This window comes from Microtus ochrogaster, chromosome 8 (genome assembly GCF_000317375.1).
Source record: "Microtus ochrogaster isolate Prairie Vole_2 chromosome 8, MicOch1.0, whole genome shotgun sequence".
NCBI lineage: Eukaryota > Metazoa > Chordata > Mammalia > Rodentia > Cricetidae > Microtus > Microtus ochrogaster.
Window position 1 is genome coordinate 38,663,448 of NC_022015.1, and position 15,887 is coordinate 38,679,334.

The 15,887-nt window shown below is 53.5% G+C and overlaps 2 protein-coding genes across 6 annotated transcripts in view; one reads left to right on the forward strand and one right to left on the reverse strand.

Annotated features, from left to right (window-relative positions):
* Window positions 1-2,399, reverse strand: part of LOC101979568 (aldehyde dehydrogenase family 3 member B1) — an 18,254-nt gene extending 15,855 nt beyond the window's left edge. For 3 of the 4 annotated variants that reach the window (XR_003377293.1, XM_026781455.1, XM_026781453.1), the window contains exon 1: window positions 1,339-1,398. The gene's annotated coding sequence lies outside the window, so the exon portion shown is untranslated. Of the gene's footprint in view, window positions 1-1,338; window positions 1,399-2,325 lie in introns of those variants that run through there. The other variant, XM_026781454.1, reaches the window with a different exon arrangement.
* Window positions 2,400-7,502: 5,103 nt separating this feature from the next.
* Unc93b1 (unc-93 homolog B1, TLR signaling regulator) overlaps window positions 7,503-15,887 on the forward strand; it is a 12,376-nt gene continuing 3,991 nt past the window's right edge. Inside the window, exons 1-9 of one of the 2 annotated variants that reach the window (XM_005351631.3) lie at window positions 7,504-7,635; window positions 8,009-8,150; window positions 8,509-8,662; window positions 12,446-12,607; window positions 12,809-12,941; window positions 13,231-13,324; window positions 13,560-13,684; window positions 14,463-14,645; window positions 15,004-15,277. In XM_005351631.3, the coding sequence (XP_005351688.1) occupies window positions 7,540-7,635; window positions 8,009-8,150; window positions 8,509-8,662; window positions 12,446-12,607; window positions 12,809-12,941; window positions 13,231-13,324; window positions 13,560-13,684; window positions 14,463-14,645; window positions 15,004-15,277 (1,363 nt within the window). In that variant the 5' untranslated portion in view covers window positions 7,504-7,539. Of the gene's footprint in view, window positions 7,636-8,008; window positions 8,151-8,508; window positions 8,663-12,445; window positions 12,608-12,808; window positions 12,942-13,230; window positions 13,325-13,559; window positions 13,685-14,462; window positions 14,646-15,003; window positions 15,278-15,887 lie in introns of both variants that reach the window. The other variant, XM_026781055.1, reaches the window with a different exon arrangement.

Here is a 15,887-nt window from a genome sequence, read left to right on the forward strand (position 1 = left end):
GCCTACCCCACTGAGAATGCGGGCCTGCACTCCTTCACCCAGGGGATGAGCCGCCAGGCAAGGCCTCAGCTGATGGTCCCTGCTCTCGCCTACCCCACTGGGCTCCTGTGCTGGAAAGCTCAGTCCAGTCCCACATCCTTCCTGCCTCAGTTTCCCCAACTACACCACAAGCCTCCATGGTCAGGGCTCAGTGGTCTAGGCACAAATTCCAGCAGCTTGACTGGTTAGCGGCCCTGGGGCAGGTCTGTTGGGCTCTTCAGCTCACTCTTTACTTTAGCAAAATGGGTCAGTTCTTGGTGCCACCTGTAAGCTCGCTGTTGGGGAAACTCAGAGGCAGAGGTTTAGAAAGGCTTGGTCCAGGCACAGCCCCCAGAAGCTCTTAGCCATGATGGCTGCAATGGTGACAGCACCAGGGGGCTGGGACAGGAGGACTCCAGGATAAGGACCCAAGGAAACCTAATCCAGTGTGGGATTCGGGAGGGAGGCGGGGGATCTTGGTGGCAGTGAAGGAAGGTGTGGCCTCAGGGCTGGGAGACCTTCATCAGTGCTGCCCAGAGGTGGGGGCACTAGGTCAGGCTGAAAGACCTCCCCCTCGCCAGGCCCTGAAACTGAAGGGGCCTTGGCTCTAACCTCCTATGTGTGGCCTCTGTGGCCTATGTGTGGCTTTGCCCCTGGGCTCCAGAAGATCATCCAGAGATTTGGGCTGCAGTGTCTCCTATGCAAGATCCCTGGGGGGCTGGGACCAAGATGTTCCTGGGCCTGGAGACTGACCCTGCCCTCGCATAGATAAGCTACTGAAGACAAGTCCCTGGAACCACAAGGTCCCTCCCCAGGCACAGCGGGTCCTGCCTCGCTTTCACTGGGCTCTGCTGAGTTTATTGTTGAGGAGTCTTTCCTAAAATCCTTGGAGCATCCCCAACTACCAGGCTTGCATGGTAGCTAGTGCCCTGGAAACGGTGCCCGGATGAGCCTTCAGGGGTCGGAGGCCATGCTCTCTCCTGTGGCAGCCAAGTCCCTCCTCCTCCTCCTCCTCCTCCTCCTCCTCCTCCTCCTCACAGAATGAGTCCCCCAGGAGGAGAAGGGCAGGGGAGCGCAGTGCAGACTCAGGAGGCCAGCTGGGCCCTGTACTCTGAGCTCCTCAGCCCTCCCCCCCAGTCTCTTCCTTCCCTTTTCTCTCCAGGCTGTAAGCAGAAGAGGCTAAAAGACACAGGCTGCCTGTGTGTGAAACGGCCAGTTTCCAGACAAGATAGGGATCCCAGCACCCCAGAGTAGCTGAGCTAGATCCCAGCCAGGACAGATCAGTAATAGCTCCACTCCCATCTCCCTGGAGTACAGTACCTGAGGCCTCACCAAGCTGCCCTTCTGCCTTCCTGGCCGTCCAGCCCTGCCTGTGCCCTGCCTGCGCACTGCCTTTACGCAAGGTTCAACAATGCCTGCCCCTGGGGCGGGGCTGCCCTGGCCCAGTGCCTGACCTTGGCTCCAGGCCTGGTGGAAGCTGCTAGCTCGGATTTTACCACAATATCTGTCTCATAGAGGCCTGGAGACTCTCTCAGATCACAGAAAAGAAGGCAGGGCCCAGAGAAGCGTGGCTTTAATTCAGGGTCACATGCTGTTCTGAGCAGTGAGGGGAGCAGATGGGAGGCTGAGGGGTGGGAGGGAAGGCAGAGGTGAGCACGTTCTCACCACTAGGAGGAGAGCCTGGGAATTTCAGTGTGAAGGTGTGGCCCTTGACATCCCAGCCTGGAATATCAAGAAAGGCTGAACACTGCCTCCCAGCCTTGTCTGCTCTGAGTCTCGGTTTCCCAGAATGCAGAGACAGTCTCAAGACTGGGCCCTCTCTCTGCCAGCGGTGCCCCAGGCCTCTGCCTACCTGTGACCCTCCGTCTACCTCCAACTGCAGCCCGCTCACAAAGGCGTCACCCTCAAACCTCACATTTTACAATGAGAAAATGGGGCCCTGGAGAGGACAGGCCTTGGCCTGCCACCCTCAGGACAGCTGTCAGGATACTGTGTACTGCTGAGGTGGCCCCTGGGGTCCTTCTCCTCTGCAGGTGCAGAGCTGTGCCTGGCTCTACCCCAGGGACACCTGTGGGAGCCTGCACAAAGAGGGGATGATCCTGAGCAGCTGCTAGGAGCAGACAGGCTGGCGGCTGGGTTACATGTACGTATGTGAGAAAAAGACACCCTTTGTACCTCTGCCCAGGCCACCAAACAATCTTTCCCCGCAGGTGCCCCGGGCCAGCCTGGAGGCCGCTGGCCAGGGCCTCTGTGCCAACCTTGCACCTAGGAGATGCTCCTCACCGCCTCACCAGCTCCCCAACCTACCTGGGAGGGCAAGGGAGGCCCACAGGCCCACGCCCCGCTGCCAACCCTGCAGGAGTCAGCTAAGCTGGGATAGGTGTAGGGCCAAGGGGCACTGAGGGCCCTGTCTTCTGCGTGGGATGGAGCCCCCAGCCGCCGCTTGTCACGTGGATCAGCATGTGACAGCCCTGCTGTGCACTGTCTGGAACTGAGCCAGACAGATGCACAGGCAGAGCGGATGTCATGTAAGGCTGAGCTGGGGCTGAGCCTGTAGCTCTCAGCCAGAAATAAGGCCCAGAGAGGGTCAGCCACTGGTCTGAGGCCACACAGCAAATGAGGGGCTCGTCTGGGAAAGATCCCAGTAAGCAGGACGGGTGTTGAATTCTCAGCCTCCTTCCTAGCCAGAGGGCTGCTGGGGCTTCCCTGAGTTCAGGGATTAAATTTGTCTCAATTTAGGGACAGCCTCAGATGAGGCCCACAGGAAGCCCAAATTTCTAGGACAAGGTACCTGAGGTGGCAGTCCCTGTGCAGACGCCTGGGACACAACCGAATCGCTGTCAGCCCTGAGAGGGCAGCCTCAAGTGAAGAAACACCTAGGTCAGATCATCCTCGCCTGCGGTCACGTCTGTGGGGAACTGGTCTGGCCGGCCCGCCCATCGTGAGAGGGCCCATTCCCTGGGCAGGCGGTCGTAGGCTAAGGAAGCTATCTAGCTTGATACAAGAAGCAGCAGCTTCCACGGTCCTGCTGTGTCGCTTTGGCTGAGGCATAAGTGCTTTGGTCAGGGGTGGTGTCATGGGAAGCAGAGAGAAAGCCTGTCTTCGGGTTCCATTGATTGCTTTGACTTCACTCAGTGATGGGTTGGGTCTGGACTTATAAACCTGATGAAAGCCTTTGCTCCTCGAAGCTCCTCGATCACAACAGAAAAGAAGTTGGACGGGACTCTGAGACAGTGTGCCCCACTGTCATTTTCATTTCTCCTTGTTCCTCAAGGCTCCCAGGAGTGGCCCTGGCATTCATGGCCTTGCCAAGGGACCCCAGAGGAAGTGGTGCCACGGGGGCCTTGTGTAGAGTGTGGAATCCCGAAGCTGGGGACCAGGCATAGAAGGGGTGCAGAGTGTGGTCTGAGCCTGAGAGCAATCACCGCTCACCTGCAAACAAGCCCTGACTGAGCCACATAACCCTTGTGAGGTCTCGGTTCTTACCTGTTAAATGGAATTGGCTCTGCCTATGCAGAGCTCAGTAAGGATAGCTCAAGAACCATCCAGAAAGTGCCTGATGATACATCTGGAACAAGCCCAGCAGTGCTGGCCTTTAATACCAGCACTCTGGGGGCAGAGACAGGCAGATCCCAGAGAGGCCAGCCAGAGTGAGTTCAGGACAGCCAAGGCTACATAGAGAAACTCTGTCTTAAAAAAACAGTGGCAGAGTAGGGGGAGACACCTGGAACACAGCAGGAGATCAGTATGTCCTCAACATCAGGTACGAAGAAAGAGGTGCAGGGGAGTGTTCTTGGCCCCTTGGCATAGGTATGCAGTGATTGCCAGTCTGCTCCTTTGTGCGCTCAGCAGAGAAGCACCTGCTGTGCCTCTGGGCCACACAATCTCGTACTGTTCCCAGGCGTCCAGCTGAGACTGCAGGCCCAGAGAGGAGTGGCCACGGCTGCACAGAGAGGTCATGAGGACATCCACACTAGCTAGGCTTTTCCACACCCACACTGTTTTATGAATGCTTGGATTCATAATCCCTCAGTGAGGTCCTCTTTCCAGGACCACAGGTCTCAGTAGACGGTAGCAGCCGTGTTTCCTAGCCACTTGCTGGGAGGAACTGGGCAGGGTCCTTGGATCATCTTTCAGCTACTCCAGTGCCCAACCTAAAGATCACTACTTTTGGTTTGGGTGTTTTGTTTTTGTTTTTTAGATTTATTTATTTATTTTGTATACAGTAGTCTGTCTGCATGTGTGCCCACACGCCAGAAGAGGGCACCAAATCTCATTACATATGGTTGTGAGCCACCATGCAGTTTTGGGAATTGAACTCAGGACCTCTGGAAGAGCAACCAGTGCTCTTAACCTCTGAGCTATCTCTCCAGTCCCAAGGGGTTGGGGTTTTTGATAAAAGATCTTATTCTGTAGCCCAGGCTGGACTCACATTAGGGGCAGATTGCTCCATCTCAGCCTCCTGAGCCTAGGCTTTCAGAGCTGAGCCACCACAGCCCACACCCCCCTGTGAGGGACATCGATCACTGTCACAAGGAGAATTTAAAAACATGAGATGTTATTGTAGAGAAGACATTGGGAAAGCATGTGGGGTGTAGCTCCTCAGGAGTGGGGTGCCGCCTTGAGCTGTCATGGTCTGACTAGAAGTGGCAGAGACAGAAGCCTTGACAAGGTGGCACTGGGTGTCTGCCAGGGTGACATCTATTAGCCCAAAGCTCACCTTCGGTGTTTCATAACCGTGTGTGTGTGTGTGTGTGTGTGTGTGTGTGTGCGCGCGCGCGCGCGCTCAGAGGATGACCCACGGCCCTCGCTCTCCTCTCCCACTCTTTGGTGCTCCAGGATTGAGCCCAGGCTGGCAGACTTGGCAGGAAGCAGCCTCACTGGCTGAGGCTCATCTTAAGCCCTGGTTTCTGTCCTGAAGTCAGTGGCTGCCTGAGAAGAGGGCACAGGCTTTAGGAGCATGACAGCAGCTTCTGCCCCTTGCACATGGGCCTTCTGCTGATATGACTGAAGGGGTGCACCCCTGGGAGGGCTTCTTTTGGGTCCCTCACACCCTTTTCCAGAGCAGCCACATAGCACAGGCCACACGTGCCACACACACAAACACACACACAAACACCCCATATTTTTCACTCACCATCCACTGCACTATAACACACATCTCAGACCCTTCCTTCCTTCCTCCCTCCCTTCCTTCCTTCCTTCCTTCCTTCCTTCCTTCCTTCCTTCCTTCCTTTCTCTCTCTCTCTTGTCTGTCTGTCTCTCTTTCTTTTTCTTTCTTTCTTCCCTTTGTTTTTTTTTTCAAGACAGAGTTTCTCTGTGTAGCCCTGCCTGTCCTGGAATTCACCCTTTACAGGCTGGCCTCAAACTCAGAGATTCACCTGCCTCTACCTCCAGAGCTCTGGATTTACAAAAAAATAAAAAAATAAAAAATCAGGATTAAAGATGTGTGCCACCACCACCCAGCAGCTGCTATCTTTTTTCTTAAATACTTTATTTAACTTTACTTTATGTGCATTGATGTGAGGGTATCAGATCCCCTGGAACTAGAGTTACAGACGGGTGTGAGCTGCCATGTGGGTCCTGGGAATTGAACCAGGGTCCTCTGGAAGAACAGTCAGTGCTCTGAACCACTGAGCCATCGCTCCAGTCCCCAGCTACTATCTTTCATCGCGCCTCACACCTGCCCTCGATGCTGTAGGAATGCCGAAGTCCACTGTCATTCCCAGTCCTACGATCACTCACCCTCAGGCTCACCATGGCCACCACATGGACTTTGTCATCACTTGAGACAGTGAACACCGGTGTCCTCTCTGACTACAGCCACACGGCTGGCTTCCAGGCTTCCCGATGCCTACTGAAACCCTACTGTCCTGTGTCTCCACGCCCTCCACACCTCTGACTGTTTTCTTTCGTTTTGTTGTTTTGTTTTTCAAGACAGTGTCTTGTGTAGTAAATTCTGATTTCAAACTCAAGATGTGGCCCAGGCTGTCTTTGAACCCCCTGATCCTCTTTGCTCTACTCCTTGTGTGTTGAACACACAAGCCACCCACAGCCAGTTACATGGTGCTGGGGATTAACCGGAACTCTGCTCTTGACAGGTAAGCACCAGCAGCTGAGCTACACCCCGCCCTGGAGCCTCTAGGCACCAAGCCACAAGAGCCCACCTGTCAGTCCGCCTCCCCCACAGCAGCACCCTCCGTCACCTGGAGATGGTCTTGCGAGCCAAAAGCAAAGCCCAAATACCTTCCCTATACCTCAGCACCTAGACTCTCCAGGACCCTTCTGGGGGAGGTGTTTGTCGCCTCTTCCTTCATCCTCTCCTCTCTTTATCTTTACATTTATATACTTATTGATAATCTTCAGTCAGCTTCGAAAACAATCAAATCACAGAAAACCAGATGGGAAGTGCATTTACAACCCTCTACCAGATGGCTTCTTCTTCTGAGAGGTGAGGGCCACAAGAAAACCACTCCACCCCCACTGTGTTTCTGCCACAGCCCCAGGGGGTCCTGCTAGTGTCTCCACTTTCTGCATGAACAGACTGGGGGACAAAAAGGTGGAACTGGTTTCGTTTTTAAGGTTTTTTGAAATTTATTTTTATGTTACGTACTTTGGTGTTTTGCCTGCATGTGTGTCTGTGTGAGGGTGTTGGATCCCCTGAAACTGGAGCTACAGATGGTTATAAGCTGCCATGTGGGTGCCGAGGATTGAGCTCAGGTCCTCTGGAAGAGCAGCCCGTACCCTTACTGCTGAACCATCTCTCCAGCTTGAGGAATTGGTTTCCTGAGTCACAAAGTCTTGCAGTGGTTGGACTGAGATTGGAACTAGCATCTCCTTGAGGCTGGGTTCCAAGATGCATACCGATTGCAACATCACACACACATATACCACACACTGCATCCACACACACACACCCCACAATACATACCACACACACACCACATATACACATCACAACACTACATACCACACACACCATACATACACCACATACTACACACCACACCGCTACACAACACACACTACACAAACCACACACAGCATACATATACCACATACTACACACACCACTATACAACACACACTACACAAACCACACACAGCACACAAACACTATACATGCACCTCACACTACACCACACACACACTACTCCACACACATAACACACACATACATACTACATACACACCACACATACACATGTCCCACATCCCACATACAAACCACACACTACACACTGAACACATACACCACACACGACACATACACCACCCACCCACCACACACACACACATGCATGCACACACACATACAGCACACACGCGCGCATGCACACACACGCATACATCACACACACTCACATACACCACACACACACCAGGCACAGTACTTCTGGGAAGAGGCGGTCTGCGGGGTGGGTGGGGCGGACTGGACAGGGCGGTCTCTGATTAAGGAAGTCCTAACCCGCTGCTGGTGCCCAGAGCAGCGCGCTGCCAGCCTCAGGTCTGGGTCTGGTCATGGAGGTGGAGCCGCCGCTCTACCCTGTGGCCGGGGCCGCGGGCCCTCAAGGGGATGAGGACCGCCTCGGAGTTCCTGATGGGCCAGAGGCTCCGGTGAGCAGGGAGGGAAGCAATGGAACACCGTGCCGATTGCCTCCGGGGAGCACCCGGGAGGGGCAGGGACTCTAAAAAGGGAACCCAATCACTCTAGGATGGGGCGCGGGACTCCACACGGGGGACCGTGGTCTCAGAATGGTGACATACACCCCAGGATGGGACTCCGGGTGGGGACCTGGAACTTTGAAAAGGGACCAGGACCCTGGGACAAGGGGACCGGGTCCCCAGGATGGTGGACTGACACCCCGAGTGTGGAGTGAGGACCCTAGGATGGGGACTAGGACCCCGGATGGGGAACCCGGACTCCGGGAAGGCGGAGTGGGGGCGCAAGGGCCGTAGGGTCAGCGTGTGATTAGCGATCCGTCCGCAGCTGGACGAGCTGGTGGGCGCGTACCCCAACTACAACGAGGAGGAGGAGGAGCGCCGCTACTACCGCCGCAAGCGCCTCGGCGTGGTCAAGAATGTGCTCGCGGCCAGCGCGGGTGGCACGCTCACCTACGGCGTCTACCTGGGTAGGGCGGACGCATGAAGCCCGCTGTCCCTCCGCTACCCCGCCTCCACTCCCGAGCTGGGAAAGAGAAACCTTGCGGCCAGCTGGCCTCCTTCCCCTTTCAGTTCCCGGGTCAGAGCTGCTGTTGGCACGGCAGACACATGGGACAGGGAGGGGGTGGTACAGGCCAGTTTGCCGACGACCCAGCCAGAGAATAGACGCTGGTGGGTGGGAATGGGTTCTTGTCCTCCCTGTCCGGGTCCTGATGATCAAAGTAATGGGTCGCTTAGGTGAATTGGCGTCCTGCCAAGCTTGCCATGGTCCTTTGGTTGCTCTGAATCAGACTGCTTAGAGTCCTCCACGCTGCCCCCTGTCCCTAGGCCTCCTGCAGATGCAACTGATCCTGCATTATGATGAGACCTACAGGGAGGTGAAGTACGGCAACATGGGGCTGCCTGACATCGACAGCAAGATGCTGATGGGTATAAACGTGACGCCCATCGCTGCCCTGCTCTACACACCTGTGCTCATCAGGTGCCAAGTTGCTGTCCCCTGACTTCCTGGGGTGCAGAGGCTGCCCTAGGGTTTTGGAGGGAGGGGCAGAGAACTGCAGAGAGGCCTTGCTTGCCTGGGAAAGTGAGAAGCAAAGGGGGAAATCCCTGCTAGAGGAGGAACCAAGAATTTGCCCCCATGTCCCCACCCCCTTGCACATTTGGTTTCTGCAAGCGATTCAAGCAGGTTCTGGCCTGGTGGCATCCTTCTACCAGACACAGGGTGACTTCCTGGACTGAAGCTGTGAAGTTACAGCCCAGTCCTCAGCCCAGTGAACGATGACTGTGTGAACAGCAGTTCTCAAGGGCCTCAGCTTAGAGGTCAGGTTGAGGTCTTCCTGAGCTCTCGGGCATATATGGTCCAGCCTCCTGGACACTGCAGAAATCCCCCATAGCCTGATCAAACCCCTGAAGGGGAGATAGGGTGAATGAGCTCCTGTCCTCTTTTCTTTCCTTTTCTTTCCTTTTCTTTCTTTCTTTCTTTCTTTCTTTCTTTCTTTTCCCCCCAACACAGGGTTTCTTTGTGTAGCAGTCCTGTCTGTCCTGGAACCAGCTCTGTAGACTAGGCTGGCCTCAAAGTCAGAGATCAGCCTATCTCTGTCTCCACAGTGCTGGGATTAAAGGCATGTGCCACCATCACCTGGGTTGTTTTGTTTAGTTTTTTATTTTTTATTTATTTTTTATTTTTTTAAATATTTATTTAGTATGTATACAATATTCTGTTTGTGTGTATGTCTGCAGGCCAGAAGAGGGCACCAGACCTCATTACAGATGGTTGTGAGCCACCATGTGGTTGCTGGGAATTGAACTCAGAACCTTTGGAAGAGCAGGCAATGCTCTTAACCACTGAGCCATCTCTCCAGCCCCTTATTTTTTATTTTTGACAAAGTCTCACTAAGTAGCTTTGGCTGGCCTGGAACTCACTTTGTAGATCAGGCTAGCCACAGTTCGTGGTGTTCCTCCTGCCTCTGCCTCCCAAGAGCAGGGATTACAGATGTCTATACCATCCAGGCTTTCTTGCCTTCTGTTTAAAATTAAATAAAGGCTGTTTCCTCACTGGGCAGGGTGGCGCTTGCCTTTAATCCCAGCACTCAGGAGGCAGAGGCAGGTGGATCTCTCTCGAGACCAGCCTGGTCTACAAAGCAAGTTTCAGGATAGCCAGGACTACAGAGAGAAAGCTTGTCTCAGGCACCTGGAAGGTTTTATGGTCCTTTTGTTTGTTTGGAGACAAAGTGGCTTATGGTTCCTTTGCTGTGATAGAACAGGGACTAAATGGAGCTTGGGGAGGGAGGGTTTGCTTCATCTTATAGCTTGTAGTCCATCACTGGGGGAAATCAGGGCAGGAACTCAAACAGGACAGGAACCTGGAGACAGGAGCTGATGCAGAGACCCTGGAGGGGTGCTGCTTACTGGCCTGCTCCTCGTGGCTTCTCAGCCTGCTTTCTTATAGCATCCAGGGCCACCAGCCAAGGGGTGGAACCAGCCACAGTGAGCTGGGCCCCCTCCCACATTGATAAACAATCTAGAAAATGCATCATGGGCTTTTTAAAGGGCTAACTTGTTTCAGGCAATTTCTCAGTTAAGGTTCCTTCTTCCTAAATGACTAAGTTGTTGTGCCAAGTTGGCATACAACCAGCCTGCACATAGGGTCTCACCCACCAGCTCCAGCTGACTCTCAGAATTCTCCTGGTTCAGCTGGGACTATTGGCATGTGCTATCATGCTGGTCGGCTTTATTCCTTTTGAAACTTATCACCTTTAATAAAAACCCTTATTTTGTTCCATCATACAGCCAGGGTAGCTGCTACTACTTTAGACACGAAGCAATCTCTCAGTGTCTACACAGAGGGGAAGTGGGTAGCTGCTATGTTTGAGACCTAGCAGTGTGGCTGAAACCCACATTCTTGTCTCCTATCAGATTGCCAGGCTGCTTTTCCAAAGGGCCATGTAGCCTGCACAGGCACTAGCTGTGCATCCCCTGCCCCCTTTCCCTCCTTCTTTTTTTTAAATATTTATTTATTTATTATGTATACAATATTCTGTCTGTCTGTGGGACTGATGCCTGAAGGCCAGAAGAGGGCACCAGACCTCTTTACAGATGGTTGTGAGCCACCATGTGGTTGCTGGGAATTGAACTCAGGACCTTTGGAAGAGCAGGCAATCCTCTTAACCTCTGAGCCATCTCTCCAGCCCCTTTCCCTCCTTCTTAAGTGTTGGTAATGGAATCCAGGACAGCATGCACTCTAGGCAGGCGCTTTAGCACTGACCAGGCTGTGGCACAAGCCCTAATGTGTGTTACCTATTGACTTCATTTACTTTCACATAGGGTCTCAAGTATCCTGAGCTGGCCTGGAAGGACCCGATTTCAATTCCCAGCACCCTGGTTGTAACTCGGTTCAAGGGGTCCAACGCCACTTCTGGCCTCTAGGGGGCACCAAGAATGCACATGGTCAGTCTAGAACCTATGAGACCTTGAGCTTTGGTTCTCTTGACACCTCCCCTCCATGCCGGGAAGCTGGGGAGCAGGCATATAATTAGTATGCCCAATTTCATGTGGTGCTGGAGATCAAACCCAGGGCCTTGTGTGCTATGCAAGCACTCTACCCACTATTATAGCCCTAGGCCTGGTGCCTTTTTCTTTCCTTAAGGATAAAAAAAAAATTTTACTGGGTGTGATGGCACACACACTGGAATAAGATGTCTTTATCCCAGTAATGGAGGATGAGCCAGGAAGAGCTGAGTTCAGCCTGGTCTACATACAAAGCTCCAGGTCAGACAAAGCTACACAATGAAACCCTGTCTCCGCTGGGCAGTGGTGGCACACGTCTTTAATCCCAGCACTCGTAAGGCAGAGGCCGACAGCTCTCTAAGTTCGAGGCCAGTCAGAACTATGCAGAGAAACCCTGCCTCAAAAAAACATCAACCAACCAAACAAACAAAGAGACCCTGTCTCAAGAGTGAAAAATAAAAAAGGACTGACAAATTTTTTGTGTATGTTTGTATGTGTATGTGTGCACATGTGTACAGCCAGAGGTCAACACCAAATCTATTTCCTGATCTTCTAACATTATTTTGGTAAAGATTTTGGGGTTTTGTTTGTTTGTTTGGTGTTTGTGTGTGTGGTTTTTTTTTTTTTTTTGCTTTTTTTTTGCTTTTTTTCTGTTTTTCAAGACAGGGTTTCTCTACATAGAACTGGCTGTGCTGAAGCTTATTCTGTAGACCAGGGTGGCCTTGAATGTGCACCACTATTACCTGACAAGATTTATTTTTAATCATATTTTATTTTATTTTTATACATAAAAATATACATAAAGAGTGTTTTGTCTGTCCATACCATCTGTATGCTTGCTGCCCCTGGAGGCCAGAAAAGGTGTTTGAAACTGGAATCACAGCCAGTTGTGAGCCAGCACGTGGGTGCTGAGAATTGAAATTGGCCCTTTGGAAGAACAGCCAGTATCCTAGTGTTTTTAACCATTGAGCCATCTCTCCAACCCCTCCCTAATTCTTTAAATTACTATTTTGTGTGTGTATGTGTATGTGTGGAGGTCAGAGGTCCACCTCGCAATGGCTGTGAGAGGCCCGTGGCATGGCCCGTGCTGCCATCGCAGCTGTGTCTGTGTCTCTGAGACTGCATCTTTCAGCCCCTGGCTCTCAGGCCAGGGCTTCCTGTGACCTCCCACAGCCTTCAGAACTGGGACCTGAAGTCCTGATGGTTGGGGCCACAGCAGTTCCTAGGCTGTGGTGCTAATGTCCCTCCCTCTGTACAGGTTTTTTGGTACCAAGTGGATGATGTTCTTAGCTGTGGGCATCTATGCCCTCTTTGTCTCTACCAACTACTGGGAACGCTACTACACGCTGGTGCCCTCTGCTGTGGCTCTGGGCATGGCCATTGTGCCTCTCTGGGCTTCCATGGGCAACTACATTACCAGGTGAGCCTGATGGGCAATGGAGCAGAGCTGGAGAACAGGTGCAATATTTATGTCCTTGCCAACTTCAGCTCGGGGACCCCAGGCAAGCCTTTGACTCTGGGTCTCAGTTTCCCCACTGAAGCTGGCTAGCCTATAGCTGTAGTCGCAGGAAGAAGTGTGGCAGAGGGCAGGTGGGGAAAGCTCTCATTCTCTGTGCTCCAGGATGTCCCAGAAGTACTACGAGTACTCCCACTATAAAGAGCAGGAGGAGCAGGGGCCTCAGCAGCGCCCGCCACGCGGCTCCCACGCACCCTATCTCCTGGTTTTCCAGGCCATCTTTTATAGCTTCTTCCATGTGAGTGCTCCAGGAACCCGGGGAGGGGGATTGGGGATTCTAGATCCCACACAGCACAACCTTACAGTTTCTCAGCCCTCCTGAGCCAAACCCTGCTCGATCGCCTCTAGTGATGGAGTGCTCCTCCCTGTCCACAGTGACCAGGAAGAAGTTCTCCTGCCTTGGGCACCCCATCACCACTGCTGAGCTATCCCTAGAGTTGGGGGGTGGCGTTCAGACTCCTCCCTAGATTTCACCTCCTGTTTAGTTCTGTCCTGAGCTCTGAACCCGACTGCTCTCCTTCCCACAGCTGAGCTTCGCATGTGCGCAACTGCCTATGATTTACTTCCTCAACTACTACCTGTACGACTTGAACCACACGCTGTCCAACGTGCAGAGCTGTGGTCAGTCCTGGGGCAGGGGGCGGGGCCTCCAAAGCCTACTTCCTGCTCACACTCCATCACCCAGTAGACCCTAGGCCTTCCCTTGCACCTTTCAGGGCTGCAGACATGGAGGTGGGGGTGGATGGTGCCCCCTTCACAAACTGCCACCCCCCAAGGAGCTTGCTGGAAGAATGTTGAATGCCCCTATACCCCACCTCTACTGTGGCCCTCCTCGGGTCTCCACCCACCCTTCCAGGCACTAAAAGCCACGGCATCCTGACTGGCTTCAACAAGACGGTTCTGCATACATTGCCGCGCAGCCGAAATCTCATTGTCGTAGAGAGTGTGCTCATGGCAGTGGCCTTCTTGGCCATGCTGCTGGTGAGTCTCGGGTTGGTGGGGAGGAGGGGTGGGAGCCGGTTCTCTCCGTGCTAGCGCCTATATGTGGTCAGGTTGGAATTGCAGGCTGGGAACCTAAGTAGAGAATCAGGACTGAGTTATGGTTGTAGGAGAGATGCCTGTCGACCAAGGCTGAAGTTGGGACCCCCAAGGTCAGAGGAAAAAGGACAAAGAGGGGACAGGTCCCATAGGGCTGGTTGTGATCTTTGAGGGGACTAGGAACACCACCCAGGATCATGGGCTGGCAAGTGTCACTCTGGACTGAGGTTGGTACTGGAAGGTAGAACTAAAGCTCCTAGCGACAGGAGCGGGGAGGTATGGCTTTAGGTCGAGAGGCAGGGCTAAGTGCAAAAAGTAAGGCACCGGCCTCTGGTTGTGTCTGGGACACAGCCTTGGGAGGAAACCTTCCTGGTATGCCACAACTTCGGTTAGGCTTGTAGGTGGGTTTTTTTTTGGGGGGGGGGGACCTCGAGACTGCAGCCCTTTTCTGCTTTTTTCTTTTCTTTTTCTTTTTTTTTGAAATGGTATCTCTCTAGCCCTGGCTGTCCTGGAACTTGCTCTGTAGACCAGGCTGGCTTTGAACTCACTGAGATCTTCCTGCCTCTGCCTCGCGACTGCTGGGATTAAAGACGTGCACCATTACATCTGGCATAGGGTGGCAGCCCTGTGTGGACCCGTGTTTGGGGTGGAGTGTCACACCTGTGGGTGTGTCGGTGGAGGGATGCCTGGCTGAGGATCCCTTCACAGCTCCTGTCTGCAGGTGCTGGGTCTATGTGGAGCTGCTTACCGGCCCACGGAGGAGATCGACCTGCGCAGCGTCGGCTGGGGCAACATCTTCCAGCTGCCCTTCAAACACGTGCGTGACTTCCGCTTACGCCATCTGGTGCCCTTCTTTATCTACAGCGGCTTTGAGGTCCTCTTTGCCTGCACTGGTTTCGCCCTGGTAAGTACAGACAAGACATCTGGCTGAACTTGAATTTCAGACGCACGGTACATGGGTGTATAAATACGTCCAAGGATATCCCGCAGTATTCCCCTCCCAACCAGGACAAAATTCTGGGCAGATGCTTGTAGACCAAGGCTGGTGTTGGGCTCCCCAAGCCAGAGGGGTCTTCCCTCTGTTTCTCTTCCTTCTCTTGACCCTATTACCTTTACCTTGAACAAGCCATCTTCCGCTTTCTGTAGTTAGCCTAAAGGGGAGCTAACGCCAGGAGATCCAGATAGGACAATGTGTGACCTCAAGTGGCAGCTGGTGAGGGAAGGGCCAGGACCAGCTGGCTTACCTTTGCTCTCTTTCTCAGGGCTACGGCGTGTGCTCCGTGGGGCTGGAGCGGCTGGCCTACCTGCTCATAGCTTACAGCCTGGGTGCCTCAGCTGCCTCGTTCCTGGGGCTGCTGGGGCTGTGGCTGCCTCGCTCAGTGCCCCTAGTGGCTGGGGCAGGGCTGCACCTGCTGCTCACCCTCAGCCTCTTTTTCTGGGCCCCATTGCCTCGGGTCCTCCATCACAGCTGGATACTCTACGTTGTGGCTGCCCTCTGGGGCGTGGGCAGTGCCCTCAACAAGACCGGACTTAGCAGTGAGTACAGCCTTAGGGACTGGCCTATCTGGGATGGTGGAGGGGCAGGCTATAGCCACCTCTGGGTGATTTGGGACCGTAAACATCCCGTGGGTTACAGTGGACTTAGGGGGTCTGCCCTGGAGTTCTGTGGGCATAGTAGAAATAGGTAGGGATTGCTTGGCATAGTCTGGTGTGGAAAGAATCCTGTGGCCAGTCTACGGAGAGATGGGGAAGTCCCGTGGACACTCTGGAAAAGTGTAAGAGCTCCACGCTGTGGCAGGCAGACATCACATTGAGTATGTGGACACACGGGGTAGGTGAAGGCTCTGTGAAGGCCTAGGGAGAGTATATAAAAACTCACACCAGCACTCAGATACCATGTTGTCATAATTTCCACGGCACAGGAGCTCCCATGGAGGGGAACAGTGGCAGGTACTTATCCATACTCCAGATGTAGGTACAGAACTGGGTTCTTTCTTTTCTGGTTTCCCCCTCCCCGTTGGGACCTCACTATGGAGCTTTGGATTGCCTGGGATTCACCGTATAGATCCCAGACTGGCCTTGAATCCACACACACCCCCACCTGCCTCTGCCTCCCTAGCGCTAGAATTAAAGGCGTGCACCACAC